Genomic DNA, 19,505 nt, shown 5'->3' with positions numbered 1-19,505 from the left:
TCATTTAGATTGTCACTTGTTGATTAAGTGTGTGCAACAGTATGGCATGAGGTTACCGTGTTGGAGCTGTGGATTGGTTGTAGTAATATACGTGCGAGTTGTGACACTTCCTTTTTAAGAAATTATAAATGAGCTTACTGGTCAGGGTCATATTCTACAAGCATGCAGTAATGTGTACGCCGCACAGGCCCATACTTGGAAAGGCATATATTTATCTTGGCCTATATTGGGCCTCTTGAATGCTTATCTACTCCTCCAGTTAGCAAGCCTTGATGGTAGTGTTTGTCAAAATGTATGAATATGTATATCTATTACTGATGCAGAATATTGTTCTCATATCACTGAAACTCTAATTCTGGCCTATAATTTTTATCAATTTAAAAAATAACCATTTAGCCAACAAAATCTCACTGAGACACATCTTGCAGAACTGAAACAGATGATTTAATTACATTTTGAGATTTTATGCCAGTGAGATTTTATTAACCCTGAGTACTTAAGAAAGCATCCTTCAAAATATAAAATACAACTGCGAGCTTTTTAATTTAAATGAAGAAATTTTGAGAATTTGGTAACATAATTTAATTTGGAAATTTTGTTTTCAGCAACAGCACAAAAGTCAATAGAAAAGAAAACCAGGCAGGAGACAAAGAGGATGCTAATTCACTAATGTCCAGTTTGTGGTATCACCAAAAACAATTTCATCCAATGACTTGTCCCTCTCTATTTATCTGCAGATAATACTGTAGCCTTGCATATTATAATTTTGGGTGTTTCAAATGTATTCAGCATGAATGGGGCTAAGTCTCAGGAATGGTAATGTTTATGTCAGTTTTAAATATTCACGAATTACAGGAGGGTTATCCATGTTGAAATCTAACTTCTACACATTGTCGATAAATGGATTAATGCAACAGTAGGAATATGCTAAGAGTGTAATGTTATTGCCATGACTGGCTGACCAAAGAACAGTTAAGGTCTGTATGGCAAACTTCAATAAAAAAAGTGTTGTGCCTCTCAATGTACTAACTCTACTTACAATTAAAGATTTTGTTTTCCAGTTTTCTTTCTTTTGTTCTCTTATTTGTCTGGCATATGTTTTGGCATATGGGACTCCAGTAGAACACGAATGTAAATTGTCAGCATAAGGTGACTGAGATTTTCTATTTTGTTTGCATTGTGAAGTAAAACAACAGGGAAGAAAAGAAATACTCGATTTTCTCATGAATTATGGTACATGATCTGTATGAAGGAGGGAATTGCAGGATGTACCTGCATGTGACTTTTTAATACATGTAGTCAGCAGACCTGTCTAATTAGTCAAGTGATATCACAAGTCTGCTGTGCTTCAGGATGTTTATAATAGCAGAGTATTTTGAATTTTGTACCATCTGTTCATCTTATGGGTAGGGAAGACACTCAATGTTCTGATGACTTTTTCTGCATCACCCAAAGAGTGGAAGTGTGTACTTTCTTTTTACACTACTATTTTCACATGTGCCACTATGCAAAAAGATATCTACTGAACTACTAAAATGAAAACCTGAAGGGCAATGTAGCCTTTCAGCAAACCTGAAAGTTATTAAGAATATTTCTCTTGACTGTCTTCCTCCTCTAATTCACAGTTCCTTCTTCTGACTGCATCTGTACCTTGATCTTTGCTACTTTTTTTTAAAATTTGCACTGCAATTTTCTTTTTGATTTTATTTTTGAGCTTTATCTTTTGGCTATAATTCATATTTAACTCATCTTGTACCTTTCTTTTTCTTTAGGTGGATACTCTAATCAAGTTAGTATATTTCTTTCTTTGCACTTATTGATATGGGTGGCATGTTGTAATTCCAGAGAGATCACAGATTTGAGTAGCTCATCATTATTTATACAGTATGTAGAAATGAGCATAAAATATGTGTAACCATTACTTAACTGATAGACTCAAAGCCATTAACAGTTGTACTCCAAAATATAAATTATTCCAGCAATAAACCAGGATAATAATTCATAGGTTTTCTTTGTAGCAGAGTACATATATTTATTGTTTCTTAAGAGATGAAGCTTTTATTATAATCCAAAAAGATATTTTCCTCTGTTTCTGTTTAACCCTTGGGTACTGTACCAAGAGTATTTGTACTATTTTAAATTTTTAATCAAATTCACAGCCTTTCATAAGAGTTTGCTCAGTGTTCCCAAAGGAAACATTTTAAATTTCAGTACAAATTGAAATACTGCATATCACTTAAGAAGCTGTTAAATGAAATTCAGTACTCAAATGATAAAGTGTGTCGGAATCTAAATTTCCTGATATAGGTTAGCCCTAATTGTATTTGCATAGCGTGCTGACTGCTTGGAATGGATCTGGTATTGAAATTTCCTCAAAGGAGAGAGGATAATTTAAGTGTGCCGTGAACTTTTAAAAGTAACAAGGCAACTTTTAAAGTGGTGTGTGGCTGTATCTGGGGAGGGAGTGGGGTCTGGAGGCAGCAAAGGGTCGAAGTGGCTGGCAAATAAATAATAGAAGGCAATACCTCATGGAGGCAGGGCACTGGACAGAATAATAAAACCTCCCTGTTTGGCTGATAAATAGAAAGTATTGCTGCATGAGGTGCCTGCAAGAAGGATTAATTATTTGGTACTCCAGGGCATCTTAACTTGACAGGAGGTGGCAGTAGAGTCAGTGTTGTGATCACACTCACATAAGCTGGAAACAAATGTGGATGAGATAGCATGATTTATCGAAGTTGTCATGGTAAAGAGAACCCAAGACTTTGCCTGTTTTGTCTGTCAATGGTTTCCAAATTTTCTGCTGGGCCATGTCAAACCCGTTCACAACCATGCAGCTGTTTCATTGCTCATCATCAACAGGTATGGAATAAGCTTCCATATGTATGTTGTGTTGTGACACAGCAGTTGGTAAAGGCTGAGTTATTTAAAATCCCAGAGGGAAACTTTAAACAACTGTCATAACCTATATTTTCAATTGGTATGTTTGAGATGCAGCTCTGAATTCAAAAATGAAACCACCAAGACGCCAGAGGTTTTTTATATAAATTAAATTAAACATTTATTAATTTTACAAGGAATTCAACATGTGCACATGTCTACAAACTACTACCATAATAACTTTTAAATAAATCGCCAAATTAATCACTCCTAGGTAAATCTTCACCAAGGCAACAATAACCCATGGGGCAGAAATTTTCACTTGGAGAACGGGCATGCGCCCGACCTGCTCGAGTGGGAAATGACACACATTGACGTTGGCCAAGCGTGCCGACGTCAACGTGCAGTCGCGCGATAGTTCGGTCAGCGGGCACGCATCGGAGTCGGCAGCACGCCAGCTGTCAATTAAAAGGCCTGTTGAGACCATTAAATAATCAATTAACTTAAATTTTTCGCTGCCCGCCCAACCTAACGGTTGGCAGGCAGGCAAAAAGGCCAAGTGACCTTTGCAATTTTTTGGAAACCTCATCCACGGGCAGTACGAGGTTTCCAGAAGCAAATTAAAATAAAAGTTTTAAAATTGAATTAATAACATGTCCCTGCTCATGTGACAGAGTCACATGAGGGGACATGTTTTATTACATTTTTATTTTCTTTATTTTTTTTTAACAACGCTTCATCTCCCTGAGGCAGCTCTGTGCCTAGGGGATTATGAAGCGCTCACTCGTGCACGTGCGCGGAGTTCACACTCGCCCCGCTGGCCCTCCTCCCACACTGGCAACGCTCAGCGCTGCCGCTTGTGTTTCACACTGGGAGGGCTTTAATTGGCCCGCCAGCGTGAAATCGTGGTCCGGTCCCGATCCAAGGGGGTGGTTGGCTTCCCAACCGCCCCCGCTGAGCCCGCCTGCCAAGAGCAAAATTCTGCCCATAGACTTTGAACAGACACCAGGCAAAGCACATTTTATCTTACGAATTCAAAATAAGGTTCCTTTCAATTTGTTTCCTTTGCAGACTGTTGTAGGGCTTACAGGCTGCTTAGATGCCTCTTACTTGCCTCCAACCTACACACACAAAGCTCTTTTCTATATATTCCTAGCCTTCCCTTTGAATGTAAATTCTCATTGTTTTGCCAGGCTCTTTGAACTCCACCTCTTCTAACAGTAAAGCCCCTTTCATAGTACCAATTTTATAGTAATATAAACATATTGCTTGGTGTGTCCTAGCTAGGTGCAAGATTTCATCCCCAGTCTTTGACTGGTTTATTCAACAATATGCAAATGTACCCTCTACCTTACTGTTTAACATCTCAAAACTACTATACATCAAAGCATCCAGACTAGCTGGCTTTAATCCAATTAAGACATACATACTCACGCCCGCAGACACCAACCCGACTACACATTTTTAAATAACTTCCAATAATATTATATACGCTAATATCTTTGTGATAGTTGTTGAGCACAGGCTCCAACTCTCCTCCATTTCTCGCAGTTTCACCAACTGTCTTTTGTCACCCGAGTGTCTGATAAGTTGCAGATGAGCCAAGTTTTCTCCAGTTAGGGAATGGATGATTAAAGCCATAATTTTTGACTCTCAACATACAACTCATCCTTGCTTACTGATTGGTTCAGCCTGAGTTAACAAACGGAGTATTACTGGCATTTTGCTCAATCCAGAGCTGAACTTCAAACTCTACGTACTCTTCTTCATCAAGTCACTTTTTATTTACACCTTTTTTGAAACATCCCACTTTAACCCTATTTGACTCCTGCCACCAAAACTGTCTGCATCAGCTTTAAACTATTTTTTCAATAACCTTGTTAGCTTCCTAATCAGCACCTTCCATCAATTCCTACTCATCCAAAAAATGCTTGCCCAGCTTTCCTAACCCAGATTGGTTTTTTGTTTTTCAATACAATTGAAAACTTTGCCCTAACCTTGCCCAACTCTACGCTACTTTTACAGCTTTCTGCAGCTTTGCATCCCCTCCCATGCTTTCTGGCCCTTTGACTCCCTTGGACTCTCTTGCCTTTTGTGTATTTTCTGTCCTCCTTTACTTCATCATTGTTGGTAGAGCCTTCAGCTGTCTTGTCCCTATTCTCTGGGCTTTTTTTCCCTTATCATGACAATGCATTTCTTCAGCTGTGTTTTCATCAAGTCTCCTCACAGCTCCTGTACTTCTCTGCTTGCATAGCAAACACAAGGACAAATACATAAACTAATAAAGGGCTCAAATTGGAAGCCCTAGCTTCCCTTTTAAGGAGGTCATTCTGGAGAACCTTGTATTTGAGGGTGAAGCTTCAGGACTCACATTTACAGCTTTTGTGTCTGGTTTTTCTATCTCATTTTCTTCCACATAATCATTTAGGCGACCACACAAACACTTAGCATCTTGGCTTCACCGGAATGTGTATTTAGGAGCCTATATTATTTCCTTTCTCATCATTGAAAGGCAGAAAAAGCAGCTTGATATTACTGTCAGTAATCCAGAACAAGGCAAATCTCACTTTTCCTATGATGTAAACCAATGTATATAAGCATTAACAGAACAATACACTGTAAGGGTGTAAATACTGAGCTAGAGTTGGCAGCAGTCACTAGTGCACAGATGAGGAGCAGGTAACTGATGCCTTGCTAGCTGCTGTTAATGACCCCTTCAGTTTGGAGATTGCAGCATAATTTTGTCAGTGAGACATTTGGATGTTGCTGCTGTTTGGTTTATGAGCTAAAAGTACTAACTGATGCTTCAGCCATTTGTTTCGTATGCATGTGGCTTTTGCTTGACACTGCATTTGATCCATATCTTACCTTGATAGATGGCAGAGAAAGAAAGACATGGCCCACATTCATTCTTAAAATTAAAGGTTTTGCCTGTTTCCTTGGAGCAGGTGGCACAGCACTGCAACTGGTTCTCTGCTGACTGAAAGCCTGTTACTCTAACACTATTGTCAGGTCGGCATAATGGAGCCACAAATGTGGTTGGCATAATGGTAGGTGTGAACGGTCTGGCCCTGGTCTCTGCCAGTCTCCTTGGTATGCCTCCTTTCATCTTGGACCACTTTAACCATGAAATATTATGTTTGAGGTGCTTCAGAACCAACTGTTATCCTTAATTATAGTTGACTGCCTTATCACTTCCTAGGCTCCATGAGACTGTACATATTTTGTGCTCTCTCTCTTTCTTCCAGCTCTTTTATTAAATTACAGTTGAGCATTTAGTGATGTAGCGAACGATATTGTTATTTTAGGAACAAATAAACATTACAAACTTATGACAAGGATTTCCCTGAAGGAAAGTATACCATAAAATAGATTTTTTTAATTCCCTGGAAAGTACTATAAATATAGCTAAATATATGTGTCCTTTTTAAGAACTGGCACAAATTTAGCTTCCTTTAGGTTAGTCCTATTGGTGAGCAGTGCATACAGCACAATGCTTTGGACAAAAAAAAATCACACTTTTCTTCATGTATTATAAATTAAGAATTTTTCTACTGTGGTATATCCAACTATGGTTCCTGAAAATTTGTCCACATAGAGTGCAGGGTAATTTCTGTAGAAAGTAAATTTGTAGTGTAGTATAAAGAGGAAAGTACTGTTACTACTTTCTGACCTTCAATGTTTCATCTTAAAAGCACTGCAGATAAATAAATTGATACACCTTGTGGCAATGGAAGCTGTGGAATAATGAATGTTCTTGTATCGCATATAGTTTGAACACCATCCCTAGTGTCATGAAAACCTCTACATTACAATAGGCCTGTCATGACACATTTGAAAATCTTTGCAGCCTTCTATGCATTTCTAGAAAATTTAAAGTAACTTCAGTCTAACAGAGGCTTTATTTAAATTAGCCAGTCTCAAATGAATACCAATATTGAGCTTATTCTGTTCTGGGCTTTGCCCTAGCTTTGGGGTTATGATGTGTTCATACATATTAAGAATTTTGAATTTTGAATATAACTTATCAGTTACTGGATCAAAAACCTGGAATCCTTTCCCCTCCCCCGACCCAGCCCCAAAAGCACTGTGGGACTATCTGCATCGCATTGCACTGTAGCAGTTCAAGAAGGCAGTTCACCACCACCGCCTTCTAGAGGGCAACGAGGGATGTACAACATTTACTGGGCAGTGATGCTCAAATCCCATGAGCAAATATTTTTTTAGAAGTTGTATTTCTTTGACTTCTCTACAATATTCAGCAGTCAACCATTCCAAACTCATTCATCTTTACATCATGGGCCTCGTCTGTGACATAGCCCATATATGGCTCCATTTCTATTTATCACATTCTGAGCTTATCTGCTTCAACAGCTTCTCCTCCCACATTCATGATTACTTCAGGAAAGCCCAAAGACTTCAACTTGGCCTCCCCCTATTCCTTGTCTACATGCTCTTATCCTCAGCAATATAATTCATAGGTCTTATTTCAGCCAACATTATTAAACTTTGCATCTTCGCTACCAATCTCAAGTCTACAACCACCACTGTGTTGTCTGGTTGCTTGTTCAATACCATCATGAATGATTGGAGTTTTCTTCAATTAATTTCTGACAGGGGCAAAGCTACCTGTGGCAAAACTGAACCATCCTGTTATCTCCCACCAAAGCCCTGCATCCGACCCCGTGGTTCTTTTGTCTCCTCAGTTTCTTACTCAGATGGAACCCATCTATATGAAGATTCAAAACAAAAAATAAAAAATACCTGGAAAAACTCAGCAGGTCTGGCAGCCTCGGCGGAGAAGAGTACAGTCAACGTTTTGAGTCCTCATGAGTTTTTCCAGGTATTTTTTATTTTTTGTTTTGGATTTCCAGCATCCGCAGTTTTTTGTTTTTATATCTATATAAAGATTCAGTTTGATAATAAGCTGAATTTAACCTTAAATATTATCAAGGTGTCTATATCCATTTCCACAAGATTTTATCACATCTACTTTTACCTCACTTCCTTGGCACTGAAATAGTCATTTATACCTTCTACTTCCCAGCTCAACAGCTTCAATACGTTTGACATTGTTCTGAGCTTCAGTTTGCCCAAATGTCTGTTGCCACATTTTATCTCATTAACTTCAATTTGGCTATCATGCTTAAACGCATGACCCCCATTTGACTTTGTGGTGTCAAAGTCCTTATTTAAGACCTTTCTACCATCTCAATCCTTAAAACCTCCTCCATCCTAATGTGACGTTATATGACCTCTTTTATATTTTCACCCTTCCCCTCCTCCATTTCTTTTCTCCTTTCCCTGGGTCCATCTTCAGTGGGAGAATTTTTTTTGACCTCCATTTTTTGGAATATTTTCCCTAAACTGCCATTTTGTTATATCTTCATTCTTTCAAAACACTAAGCTTTTGATCCATGTCTTTGGCCACTTTCCAGCCTACCTCTATTAATACTCTGCCTATTTTTGTCTCCTTTGCTGTTTGGATGCCTTCTATATTAAAGGAGCTGTACAAATACTTAGGCCAGGACTTCCCGGTCGGCGAGCGGGGTGCGGGGCCCATTCGCCGATGCATAAAATGACGCAGGAAGACGTTGCGTGGAACTCCCGACAGAGTCATTAAAGTAATTAATGGACCTACCTGTCCAACCTTAAGGTTGGCGGGCAGGCTGGGAGCCGTGGCGGGCATTAGAAAAAGCATGAAACCTCATCCACGGGCGGGATGAGGTTTCATGTAGGTTTTAAAAAATGTAATTGAAGTGTATTTAAAAGTGATGGACATGTCCCAACTCATATGACAGTGTCACATGAGGGGACATGTCAGGGATTTTTTTTTCCCCCCAATTTTCAGATTTTTTACTGTACAGCCGACCTCCCTGAGGCAGCACTTAGGGAGGGCATAGCACTTCTGTGTGGATGTCACGCTGGGTGGGCTGTAATTGGCCCGCCCACGTAAAATGGTGGTGCGCCCCCAGTTGGGTGCGCCGATCGGAGGCGCGCCTCTGCACACCGGCTCTTAAACATCCCCCCCCCCCCCCCCCCCCAAAAGGGGGGAAAATTCTGCCCTTATTGATCTTAATGTGCATTGACTGTTTGATAATTAGTAGTTGTATTTGGCTATTTTCAAGCAAACTTAAGTTTCTAGAATATCTGGAACAGCCAGCTCTGAAAATTCTAACTTTGTTAGCTGCAGAGATTAATTCATAATGCACTGGCTGCATTATCTGCTGCAGCGTGAAATGTAACCATTTAAAATAATTTAGAATTAATATCATTCTTTTAAAAAGCAACAATGAACAAAGGTTACACATCATTTTGACACCTGTGACCTCTGTTTCCATACATAAATATAATACCTTGCAGGACTTCAAGGTACGTCTTTAGCCTGGTTGCCTGTGAAGTCTTTTGTTTTATAGATAGAGATACATAAAATGGGTGTGTTTATGTGTGTTTAAAATTAATGTTTACAAGTAATATATTTTGTTGAGACTGCTCGATACCTTTCCATACATTCATAAGTTAAAAATCTAATTTCCCAACTCTACTTGAAAATTGGCATTTAACTTGTGCGTATTGTGTTAGTACAGTTGCTGACAATTTTAGTGAACAGTTTTGTTCTCAGTTTTCATCACAAAACACTTAGCTGTTCCCAATAATAGAAATCTATGGATCTTTTTTAATCACTTCCTATGTTTACTTCGCTTTCTGTGAATCTCTTTTCCCCATTGCTTGTTTGCTATGGCTTTACATGTCTTGTAATTTATTCTAACCTTGATTTTTGTATTGTAATACGCTCGCAGTGAAAATGAGGATAAATCTGAGCATCGTCCCAAGTTTCATGTTCTTCGAGATGAAGAAATGCTTTATGATCTTGGTGACTATAGGTAAGCAAAGCAAGCATGAAACCTGTGAAAGTCCTGAACATGGCTGGCTTTAAACCTCCTGCCTTTGTGTGGAATGTGGATGGGGAGGATTTATTAGAAAGTAAAGCATAACTATTGGGTAACTCAGCATTTCTTAATTTTGGCATGTTTCCGTTTTAGAATTTTTGTCGCAATCTTAGCATAGTTTAAACTTGGATAAACTTGACTTTCCTTTCCAATGGCAGAAGTTGAATTTTTTGGACTGGAAAATCCAAATAGCCAGGTTCTACTTCACCAATAACTTGAATGAATAATTTTTTTTTTAATTTTTAAGCAGTTTGTGCTTTTGTGCAGTTCTATAATTTGAATCAACACAGATTTGACTACAGAAAACCCAGGTTGGCCTGTTCATTTTATTTTTTTTAGCCTCATATTTTTGTTTCCTTATTTTCCCATGGGTAGAATTTTATGCCCCGTGGGCGGGCGCGTGCCCAACCCGATCGGGCATAAAATAGCTGATGTTGAGCGAGCATCCCGATGTCATCACGCACTCATGCGATATTTCAGTTGGGTGCGCGCACACAAGTCAGCAGTGCGCCCGCCGACAATTAAAAAGCCTATTAAGGCCATTAAAGTATTAATTAAAGGAGATTTTTTTTGCTGCCTGTTTAACCTTACGGTTAGTGGGGGGGAGGGGGGCGAATCGGCTAGCCAGCCTTTACATTAATTTAAAACCAAATGTTTTGACATTTTTATTATGTTCATGTGAGTGAGTCCTAAGTGGGGACATTTTTTTTTCAGATTCTCAAAACCTTCATTTTTGATTTTAAAATTCTTCAGCTCTCTGTCTTCAGGGAACTTTCATTGTGGCTCCCCCTCGCCCGTGCTGACCTCAGCGCCCGCCCTTCTTCCTGCCCCCATCCCGGCAGCGCTGAGCCTTTCAGCGGCATTTTTCACTGGCTGGCCGTTAATTTGCCAGCCAGCGTGAAATTGTGATCGGGGTGGGGGGGGGGGGGGTTGCGGGGGTGCAATCTTGGGCGGCGGATTGTTTCCTCACTGCTCCCGGGCCTGCCCGCTGTGCCCGCACGAGGAGCTGAAAATCCTGCCCATGTTTTCTCTCTTGTGCAAGTAGTGTTCAATTGTAAATTTACCATAGGTCACAACAGTCTTGTTCTGTGACAACCTGGGGGTTTGGGGTGGGGTTGGGGGCTGTGGGGGCAGGAAAACTTCCAGTATGTATTCATAATCTAGAGTTGACATGCATAAAACTATAAAAAATTTGTAAGTTTAATGTGCGTTCTGAATGCATAATAAACTGCACAAAAATATGACCTAATTTGATTTTGGTGTTCAGAGAAATAAACCCCCAGCTAAAAGGATGCCTTTTGTTATAAATTACCTCCTGGTCTGCATGACTCTATGGTGCACCAGTGGTGATATATTTATGTATTGAGCCATCAGCAGCAATGAATGTAGCCTTGGCAATTTTGATTCTTCTGCACCTATTTGGTGGGGTGAGATTAAGTAGCAGATGATGCTGATGCAACATTGTGTAACTCTGTTTATAAAATTACTCAATTGAAATGTTGGTGGTGTTATTTGCATCCTTTCACTTTGAGAAAAAAATCCGGAATGTTACATGGTCAAAGTAACTGTTGAAAATTTGATAAACTTCTAAATGATGTGACCTGTTGGTGGAGTCCATTTTTGTATATGACTATTCTGATGAGACCTGGAAGATGCAGCATGATATTCCAGTACAGTCTCGATTCCTCACAAAAGCTGCTAGCTAGATTGGTAGTCTCTTTCTTTCGTATATTCTAATTTCTCCTAATTCCAATGTATTGGAATATTGAGTTCTAATGGCTCGACTTCTCTTTTCTACCAAACATGCTCAATGTAAAAGATTATTTTTCCAGTTTTAAACTTTGAAATTAAATACCAAGTTTAACAGGAGAAATATCAATATTAGAAGAAATGAGTTTGTGAAAATGAGCGATAGAAAGGGCAAATGCTTTAGACTAACTGTAGCAGCACTAAACCCAAAATGCATCATAGAGCTTGTGTGTAGAAATTTTGGTTATTGTCACCTGGCTTCTAGTTGGCTGCTGTGTCATTTTATTCTGGAATAGTTTACTGATGATGCCCATGTTTTTTGGAACACCTTATAAATAGAAAATTTTGCATGCCTCTGAAACCCTTTGATATCTGTCTTATTTACTTTTCTACAGTAATGACAAGATGGTTAGTGATAATTTTTTTTTGAAAGAACCATTCTGTAACATTAAAGTACACTGTACAATTTCATATCTCCTATATGGTACATATGAATGTAGCCTTTCTGCCTTTGGCAGTAGTTGCAGTTAGAGTACTTACTGGATTTTTTTTTTAAGAGGTTTTAAATGTCAGCTTTGGGTCAGTGATAGCATTTTTGCCTCTGAAGCAAAAGGTTCTGAATTCAAGCCCCACTCCTGAGATTTGAATACATAATCTAGGCTGATACTGTTGGCGGTGCTGTCTTTCAAATCAGTTGTTATAAACAGCCCCAGCTGCTCTCTCAGGTGAATGTATAAGATCCCATGAGGTTTTTCGAAGAAGAGCAGGGAATGAATTCCTCTGATCTTCTAGTCAACATTTAAACCCCAGCCAGCATCACTAAAAGCAACTTAATCTCATCATGATCTCATTGCTGTTCACGGGACCAAGCTAGGTGAAAATGGCTGGAACTTTTCCCTATATCATAGCAGTGACTCACATCCGAAGTGTTGTATTAGCCATGAAGTACATTGGGATGTCCTGAGATCATAAAATGTACTATAAAAATGTAAGTTCTTCTGCTCTCTCTCTCTCTCTCTCTCTCTCTCTCCCTGTCCCTCTCTCTTTTCTTCTCTCTCATTTCTTTCAACACCCAACAAACACGTAATATAGGCATTCTGTCAAGACTGATCAACGTGTTATCATCCCCAATGATGCCAGTAAGAAGCGACTGATCGAGGACACTGAGGATTGGCAGCCAAAAACAGGAACAACCCAGTCCCGCTCTTTCCGTATCCTTGCTCAACTGACAGGCACAGATTTTAGTAAGTGCATTGTCACCGTTAACACACGATGACATAACAAACATGCATGTCAAACGGACAGTTTTTTAAAAAAATCAATAATACAAAACTTCCCTTGTCTCTCTGAAGAACATAATGGTTAGCATCCACATTTGTGCAGTTGCTGTATCTGTATCTACTGTATCTTGTGAAGAGAGAGTTGAACGGATGGGTTTGGGGGGGATTTGAAAGTATGGACAGGATGGCTGAAGCTTCTTCTATTGATAGTGATGGTGAAGTGGAATACTGTGGTTTCCTTTAATTCAGAAATCAGTTTTCACTGTGGAGCGTGCAAGTATTGAATGCAGATGTTTGCAATAAGCAATGCATAATTTACACCATCATCTAGGTTTCATGATCTACAAATTTGACTTGTGCTCTGGTGTAAGCTCTTTGCTTCTCAATTGCATGAGATAACCTTAGCTGACTTTCATGGAACTGAAATAAACAGGTTGCATTACTTATATATTAAAAAAAAAACATGAGAAGAGGATGTCGCTGGCAAAGCCAGCATTTGTTGCCCATCCCTAATTGCTCTTGAACTGAGTGGTTTGCTAGGCCATTTCAGAGGACAGTTAAGAGCCAACCACATTGCTGTGGGTCTGGAGTCACACTTAGGCCAGATCAGGTTCCCTTCCCTAAAGGACATGAGTGAACTAGACGATTTTTTACAACAATTGATAGCTTCATACTTTCAATTATGAGACTAGCTTTCAAATTGAATTTGAATTCCACCAGCTGAAATGTGGGATTTGGACCCGGGTCCTCAGAGTATTAGCCTGGACCCCTGGATTACTAATACAGCGACATTATCACTATGTCCCCATTTAGGATTATATCCATTGAGGATACAGACATTTTTTCATATATAAAACAGCATGTATTTGGAAAAATCAGCGAGCATGAAATATCTATAACAAGTTAGAGGTAAAAATCAAAAAACAAAACTTTTTTAGTGTGTTTTTTTGATTTTCAAATGGCACATGCTATTAATTGAGCATCCCTTATTCTTTCCGATTAATTTCAGTGCGAGATCCAGATGATGAAGTTGTTAAAAGGGCAAGGTAAGAGAAAAGAGTGATGGCCAACCTTGCTGACAGTGAATGAATAAAATAAGCTATTCAGTTAAACATTAGGTTTGGTTGAAAACTAATTTTATGACGCTTTGTGGGTGATATATTATCAGCAGTTGAACCCATTATATTTTTCTATATAACATTTCATATATTAATCCTGCATTTGTACATACTTCCTGTTAACTTATCCCATTATAAATTTCTATTTTTGTGTTTACAATGAGAACTATCTATGTAAGATTGTCACGTCATAATTACACCCTCCTATCCAGTGGAAGCACTGTGGAGCCATGACTGGAAGGAGGATATAATTACACTGTGACAAGTTTACATCAGTAGTTACCATTTTAAATATAAATATAAATCTAAAACATGAGGACAAAATGTGTTAACTTTAAAATAGATGCTAAGTTATATCTGCATACCAGTTCCAATTATCCCCTGCTGTCTAACCTCGTTCCACCCAGACGATATATAGTCTTACCTCCCTCCCCGCTTGGCCATTGATACGTATAATTGACTGGTGATGTATTGTAATTTATGTCTACTAGTTATTGTAACTACTATAGGTACCACAGTGATTATATACCTGCTTAAGAAGTTTGTAGCAATTTAGAGTTTGAAAAGCTACTTCAATACTCAAAGTGCTGATAAAGAAAGTGTTCTCTCTTCCATCCTTGTGGCAAAATTTCCAACTCATTCTTGATAAATACTTCTACAAATTTGCAACAAATAGCAAACAGAAATTTCTGATCCCTTCCTCCATTTGATTATTGTTCCTAATTGAAGGATGCGTTTGTTTCCCTTTTTTAATAAATGTATTATTTTGTAAAGCTAAGGGAAGCATTAACAAATTATTTATTTGAAGACTAGAAAAGCTTATTGAATGAAATCCAGCAGGAGGAGAGCAAAAATAACACTGGAATTTTCAAATTTGGCTGAGGCATAAAATGATCTCATTGGCTGCCCTTTTTCCTCTTTCATTGACTTCACTGGAAAAGAAAATAAGGCAGAGTGTATAATATGCCATTAAAAATATCCCAGGGAGTAAACTGTTTTTCACTGAATTAATCATTGTAACCCTTGTGGCTGGCATGGGCTTGATGGGCCGAATTACCACCGCCTCCTGTTGCCATAATGACACTATAGCTTGAATATTGCTGTCGGCGTGTGGGGATGAGCCTGACATGCCGACGTGCAAAATGACGTGAGATGACGTCGGGCTTGTGTCCCGACGGCATCGCGCGTCATTTAGACCTTTTGTTTGGCGGGTGCGCGCCGGAGGCGGCTGCACACCTGCTGAATTGTCAACGGCCTATTAAGGCCATTAAAAAACCAATTAAAGTTGTTTGCAACGCTGCCCAACGTTGCAACGAGTGGGATGAGGGCCTCTAAAGCTTTTATTAATTAAATGATAACATCTTCCTAAATATAAAAACATGTCCCAGCTCATGTGACACTGTCACATGAGGGGACATGTTTAAATAAACTTGCGCTTTAAGTTACTTAAAAAATTTAGTTATAAATAATCTCCCTGAGGCAGCCACGACTCTCCCTCCTCCCCCCGCCCACACAGGTAATGGTGAGCGCTACTGAGTGCGTATCACGCTGGGCCCTGCGCCCACTCCCGCCCAGCCCACCCGACACAGGTAAGTTCTCTAAATCTTTAAATGTGCTCCAGGTATGTGCCTACACGTGATGTTTGGATTCAGGTTCATTCTCAGTGCTGAAGGTAGAAACCATACTTTCCTCACCAAAGCTACACTAAATGTTATTTTGAAGTTATATCAAGTGAATTTTTCTATTCTGACTGAGAAACTTCATGGCTAGAAATTTGCCTCCGTTGAGGGGAGGGAGGGTTGGGCGGGGGCGGGCGCAAACCTGATCGGCGCCCCCGATCGGCCCGTGCTGCCATTTTACATGGGCGGGCCAATTAAGGCCCGCCCATCATGATGCGCGCCCGGAAGCGCTGAGCGCTCCCTGTGCGGGCAGGGTGGGGGTTCACTGAGTGGTTCCCTGCACTCTTTCGCGCATATACGCGAAAGAGCGCAGAGATCTCCCTGAGTCATGGAGGTGCCTCAGAGATTTGTTTAAAGTTATGGAAATTTGAATAAAGGTGGGTAAAAAATTTAAGGACATGTCCCCTCATGTGAAACTGTCACATGAGCTGGGATATGTCCATTATTTGTTTTAAAAATTTTTATTTAAATAATAAACCCTTCCTGAAACCTCATCTCGCCCGTGGATGAGGTTTCATGAAAAATGCAAAGGCCGCCTGGGCTCTTCTTTGCCTGCCAACCTTAAGGTTGGACGGGCAGCTCAGTTAATTAATTTTAAACAGGCCTTACTAGGCCTTTGACAGTTCGGTGGGCGCGCAGCCAACTCGGCTGTGTGCCCGCCAAACTGAATATCAGAATGACGTCGGGGCGTCTGCCCGACGTCACCGCACATCATTTCACACGTCGGCAAGTGGACCCCGCCCCCCGCAGGAAAATACTGCCCCATAAGTTACTTTGGTCTCTTCAGTGGTACAGAAGTAAACTTGCATCAAATAAAGCCTAAGTTTATTCCTAGAAGTCTGGTATCTGTGATTTTATTGCGCGATTTAATATTGGAAAATATTGACGCTTTTAACTTTCTAAACCTGCTATTTTACTCTTCTTTCTTATCTTCTCACCTTCCTTTCTTATCCTCCACAGAGAAAAGTTTATCACCGAGCTGCAGAGCCCACGCTATACGAGATTGCGTGATTGGCATCATGAAAGATCTGCTCACACCCTTAATATAAAACCTTGAACTGCAGTAGAGTACAATTGTGAACAGTTTATCTCTTGAATTCTTTATATCTAGATATTGTTTCTGTACTGAACTTCTCATCTTGCTTAAGTTCTGAGCTTTCTTTTGCTGTCCCATAAAGTTTCAACCATGTGTAATACACAGTTGCAATATCTGCCATACATAAAATATAGAAGACTGGATTGTTTTTGAATTGTCAATTTGTTAATCAGCATGGTTTTAGTTCAAAGTTCAGTTAGTACAAAACAGAATATACATAACAATTGAAACAGTTGAGCATGATTTGAGTTGATCAACTATTACTGGAACTCAGTAAGCTACAGTTGAGGAATGCATACATTTTTTTTTGTTGCAAATGTATGGTTTAGATGCAGGAGCGCAGAAATCAAATCAATCTGGTTAAATTTACCTAAAGCCTGACTAGAGAATTTGTAATGGTTGGTCCTGAGTTGTGGGAACATAAATCATCATTGGAGCTTCACACTGACTGTAAGTTTATGATTGTAGAACTGGGGACCGGGAAGCTGTTGCATATGTTTGTAACATAACGTAAATGCACTGTATACAAATTTATATATACGGGTTTGTTTTGAGAAAATATTTTAATAAAAGCTCTTGAATTAAGTGATTCTCCATATTGATTTCCATATAATTTAGACCAACTAAAAGATATATTTTTGAAATTTGATATGCAGTTCTTGTAAAAGTAGAGGTGAATTGTAAGAGTTTGGAGGGCAAAGGCTGCATATTTAATTGCTATATTTCTAGTGGGGGAAAAAAATTGAATATGTTAACCACACAAGCACATGTTTGATGATAACCAGAATAATACAAGTCATTAATGTTGGATAATCCTGCTCCAAAGGTCAGGCCTTTTTTTGCTATTTGGAAATGACTACGGTTGAGACGGAATTCAACATCTACTCCATTGGACAAACTGATTTTTTTAATGCAGGGTGACACAGTAAGCATTTTATGGTTAACCACATTGAATTATTTGGATACTTTTTAACTGTTACTTAGAGATAAGTAGAACCTTTTCAAACAAGGAAATTAAATATCAAAATGATAAACACTTCAACATTAGATGTTTCAGCTTTCTCTTGATCAAGCATTGCGGTCCTCAGTGATAACAAATGTAGCAGCATTCGAATCTGCAATTTAATTATCCACAGAGTTGCAGTCAAATTCTACCTAGCCGTACATAATGTATTCCTGGACCTTTGATCACATTTGTCTGCAGTTTGCAGCTATTGTGTCTACAGCATAAAGGCTAGATTCCCCCATAGTCGACTGTCTATGCTTGTGCATAACAATATTTTTGGACTGAATAATAGTTCAAATGAAGTTTGCAAGCTAAGCAAATACTTATTGAAGATTCTTAGATCTATCAAATGTTTTAAGTGAAAAATAAAATGATTAGTATAGACCAGTGACTATGTCTTGTGTTTTTCATATAACACATGGTTGTTTTAATTTTTTTCAATGTACTTAAACTGACAAGAAACAACTTGCATTTATACAGCACCCTTAACATAGTAAAACATCCCAAGATGCAGTACTGTTATAAGAGTTGATCTTCAGGCAACTTTGCTTAGTGTAAACATTTGGTTTTATTCACAAAGACAGCAGTGGCAACTACGCACGCCCATCAAACTCTCATGGGCAGAATTTTGTCCTTGGCATATGGGAACAGTGGGGGAGGGCATGGTCAGTCTGGAAGCGATCAGCAGCACACAGCGATTTCACGCTGACGGGACAAATAAGGCCCGCTCAGCTTGATACACGAGTGGTAGCACTGAGCACTGCCTGTGCGGGGTGGGGGTGTGTGTGGGGAGGTGTACGCGGGGAGTGCGGGCAGGCCTAGCGCGAACTTCGCGCAAGCTCACAAGAGAGCACTGAATATTCTCTCTGAGGCACGGAGCTGCCTCAGGGAGATGAAGAAGACACAAAAAATAATAAAGAGCAGAAAAATGTAATGAAACATGTCCCCTCATGAAACTCTGTCACATGAGGAGGGGCATGTTTTTAATTAAAAAATAAAGGTTTTATTTTTATTTGCTTTTGGAAACCTCATCCTGCCCATGGGATGAATGGGCAGTGAAAAATTAAAGTAAATTGATAACTCAATGGCCTTAATAGGCCTTTAATTGTCGGCGGGCACGCTGCTGGCTCTGGCACGTGCCTGCTGACCGAACTATCCCACACTGGCACGCTCAGCCAACACCATCAAACGTCATTTCATGCTCGGTCAGGTCGGGCTGAGCTAAAAATTCTGGCCTATAACTAAGAAGTACTCCCCCTCTCTGGAGGTTCCCCATGCTGCTTACACATTGGTTTACACAGAACATGTGACCTTACATCACAGGATTAACCTTAAAGCTACAGTCCAACATTTCCCAAAACTATGGGCAGAAATTTTCGCTCATTGGGTAGGCCCCCAACCCGCTTGAGTGTGAAATGACGCGCGTTGACATTGGGCCGAGCATGCCGATGTCAACGCGCAGTCGCATGATAACTCGGTCGGCATGTTAAGGCCATTAAATAATCAATTAACTTAAATTTTCGCTGCCCTTCCAACCTAACGGTTGGCAGGCAGGTGAAAAAGCCAAGCAACCTTTCCATTTTTTTGGAAACCTCATCCACAGGCAGGATGAGGTTTCCGAAAGCAAATAAAAAATAAAATAAACATTTTAAAATTGAATTAATAATGACAGAGCCACATGAGCAGACATATTTTATTACATTTTTATTTTTTTTTAAACAATGCTTCATCTCCGAGGCAGCTCTGT

At 39.5% G+C, this 19,505-nt stretch overlaps 2 protein-coding genes across 4 annotated transcripts in view; both read left to right on the top strand.

Annotated features, from left to right (window-relative positions):
* pdlim7 (PDZ and LIM domain 7) overlaps positions 1 to 19,505 on the top strand; it is a 143,675-nt gene that overhangs the window by 81,907 nt on the left and 42,263 nt on the right. The gene's annotated exons all lie outside the window — the stretch shown is intronic.
* On the top strand, positions 291 to 18,142 carry LOC144686101 (PDZ and LIM domain protein 7-like). The gene is made up of 6 exons (XM_078551250.1): positions 291 to 302; positions 1,773 to 1,789; positions 9,681 to 9,764; positions 12,672 to 12,823; positions 13,869 to 13,905; positions 16,617 to 18,142. The coding sequence occupies exons 1-6, from the start codon at positions 291 to 293 to the stop codon at positions 16,711 to 16,713; spliced, it is 399 nt and encodes a 132-aa protein (XP_078407376.1). The 3' UTR covers positions 16,714 to 18,142.

Source organism: Cetorhinus maximus, chromosome 10 (genome assembly GCF_964194155.1).
Source record: "Cetorhinus maximus chromosome 10, sCetMax3.hap1.1, whole genome shotgun sequence".
NCBI classification, from domain to species: domain Eukaryota; kingdom Metazoa; phylum Chordata; class Chondrichthyes; order Lamniformes; family Cetorhinidae; genus Cetorhinus; species Cetorhinus maximus.
The sequence above is the reverse complement of the archived record's forward strand: the minus strand, read 5'-3'. Positions and strand labels throughout refer to the sequence as shown.

Excerpts from the sequence above, each read along its gene's own strand:
- LOC144686101 (XM_078551250.1), top strand. Across the intron at positions 9,765-12,671 it reads TATGATCTTGGTGACTATAG|GCATTCTGTCAAGACTGATC; the intron begins GTAAGCAAAGCA and ends CACGTAATATAG. Across the intron at positions 13,906-16,616 it reads GAAGTTGTTAAAAGGGCAAG|AGAAAAGTTTATCACCGAGC; the intron begins GTAAGAGAAAAG and ends TATCCTCCACAG.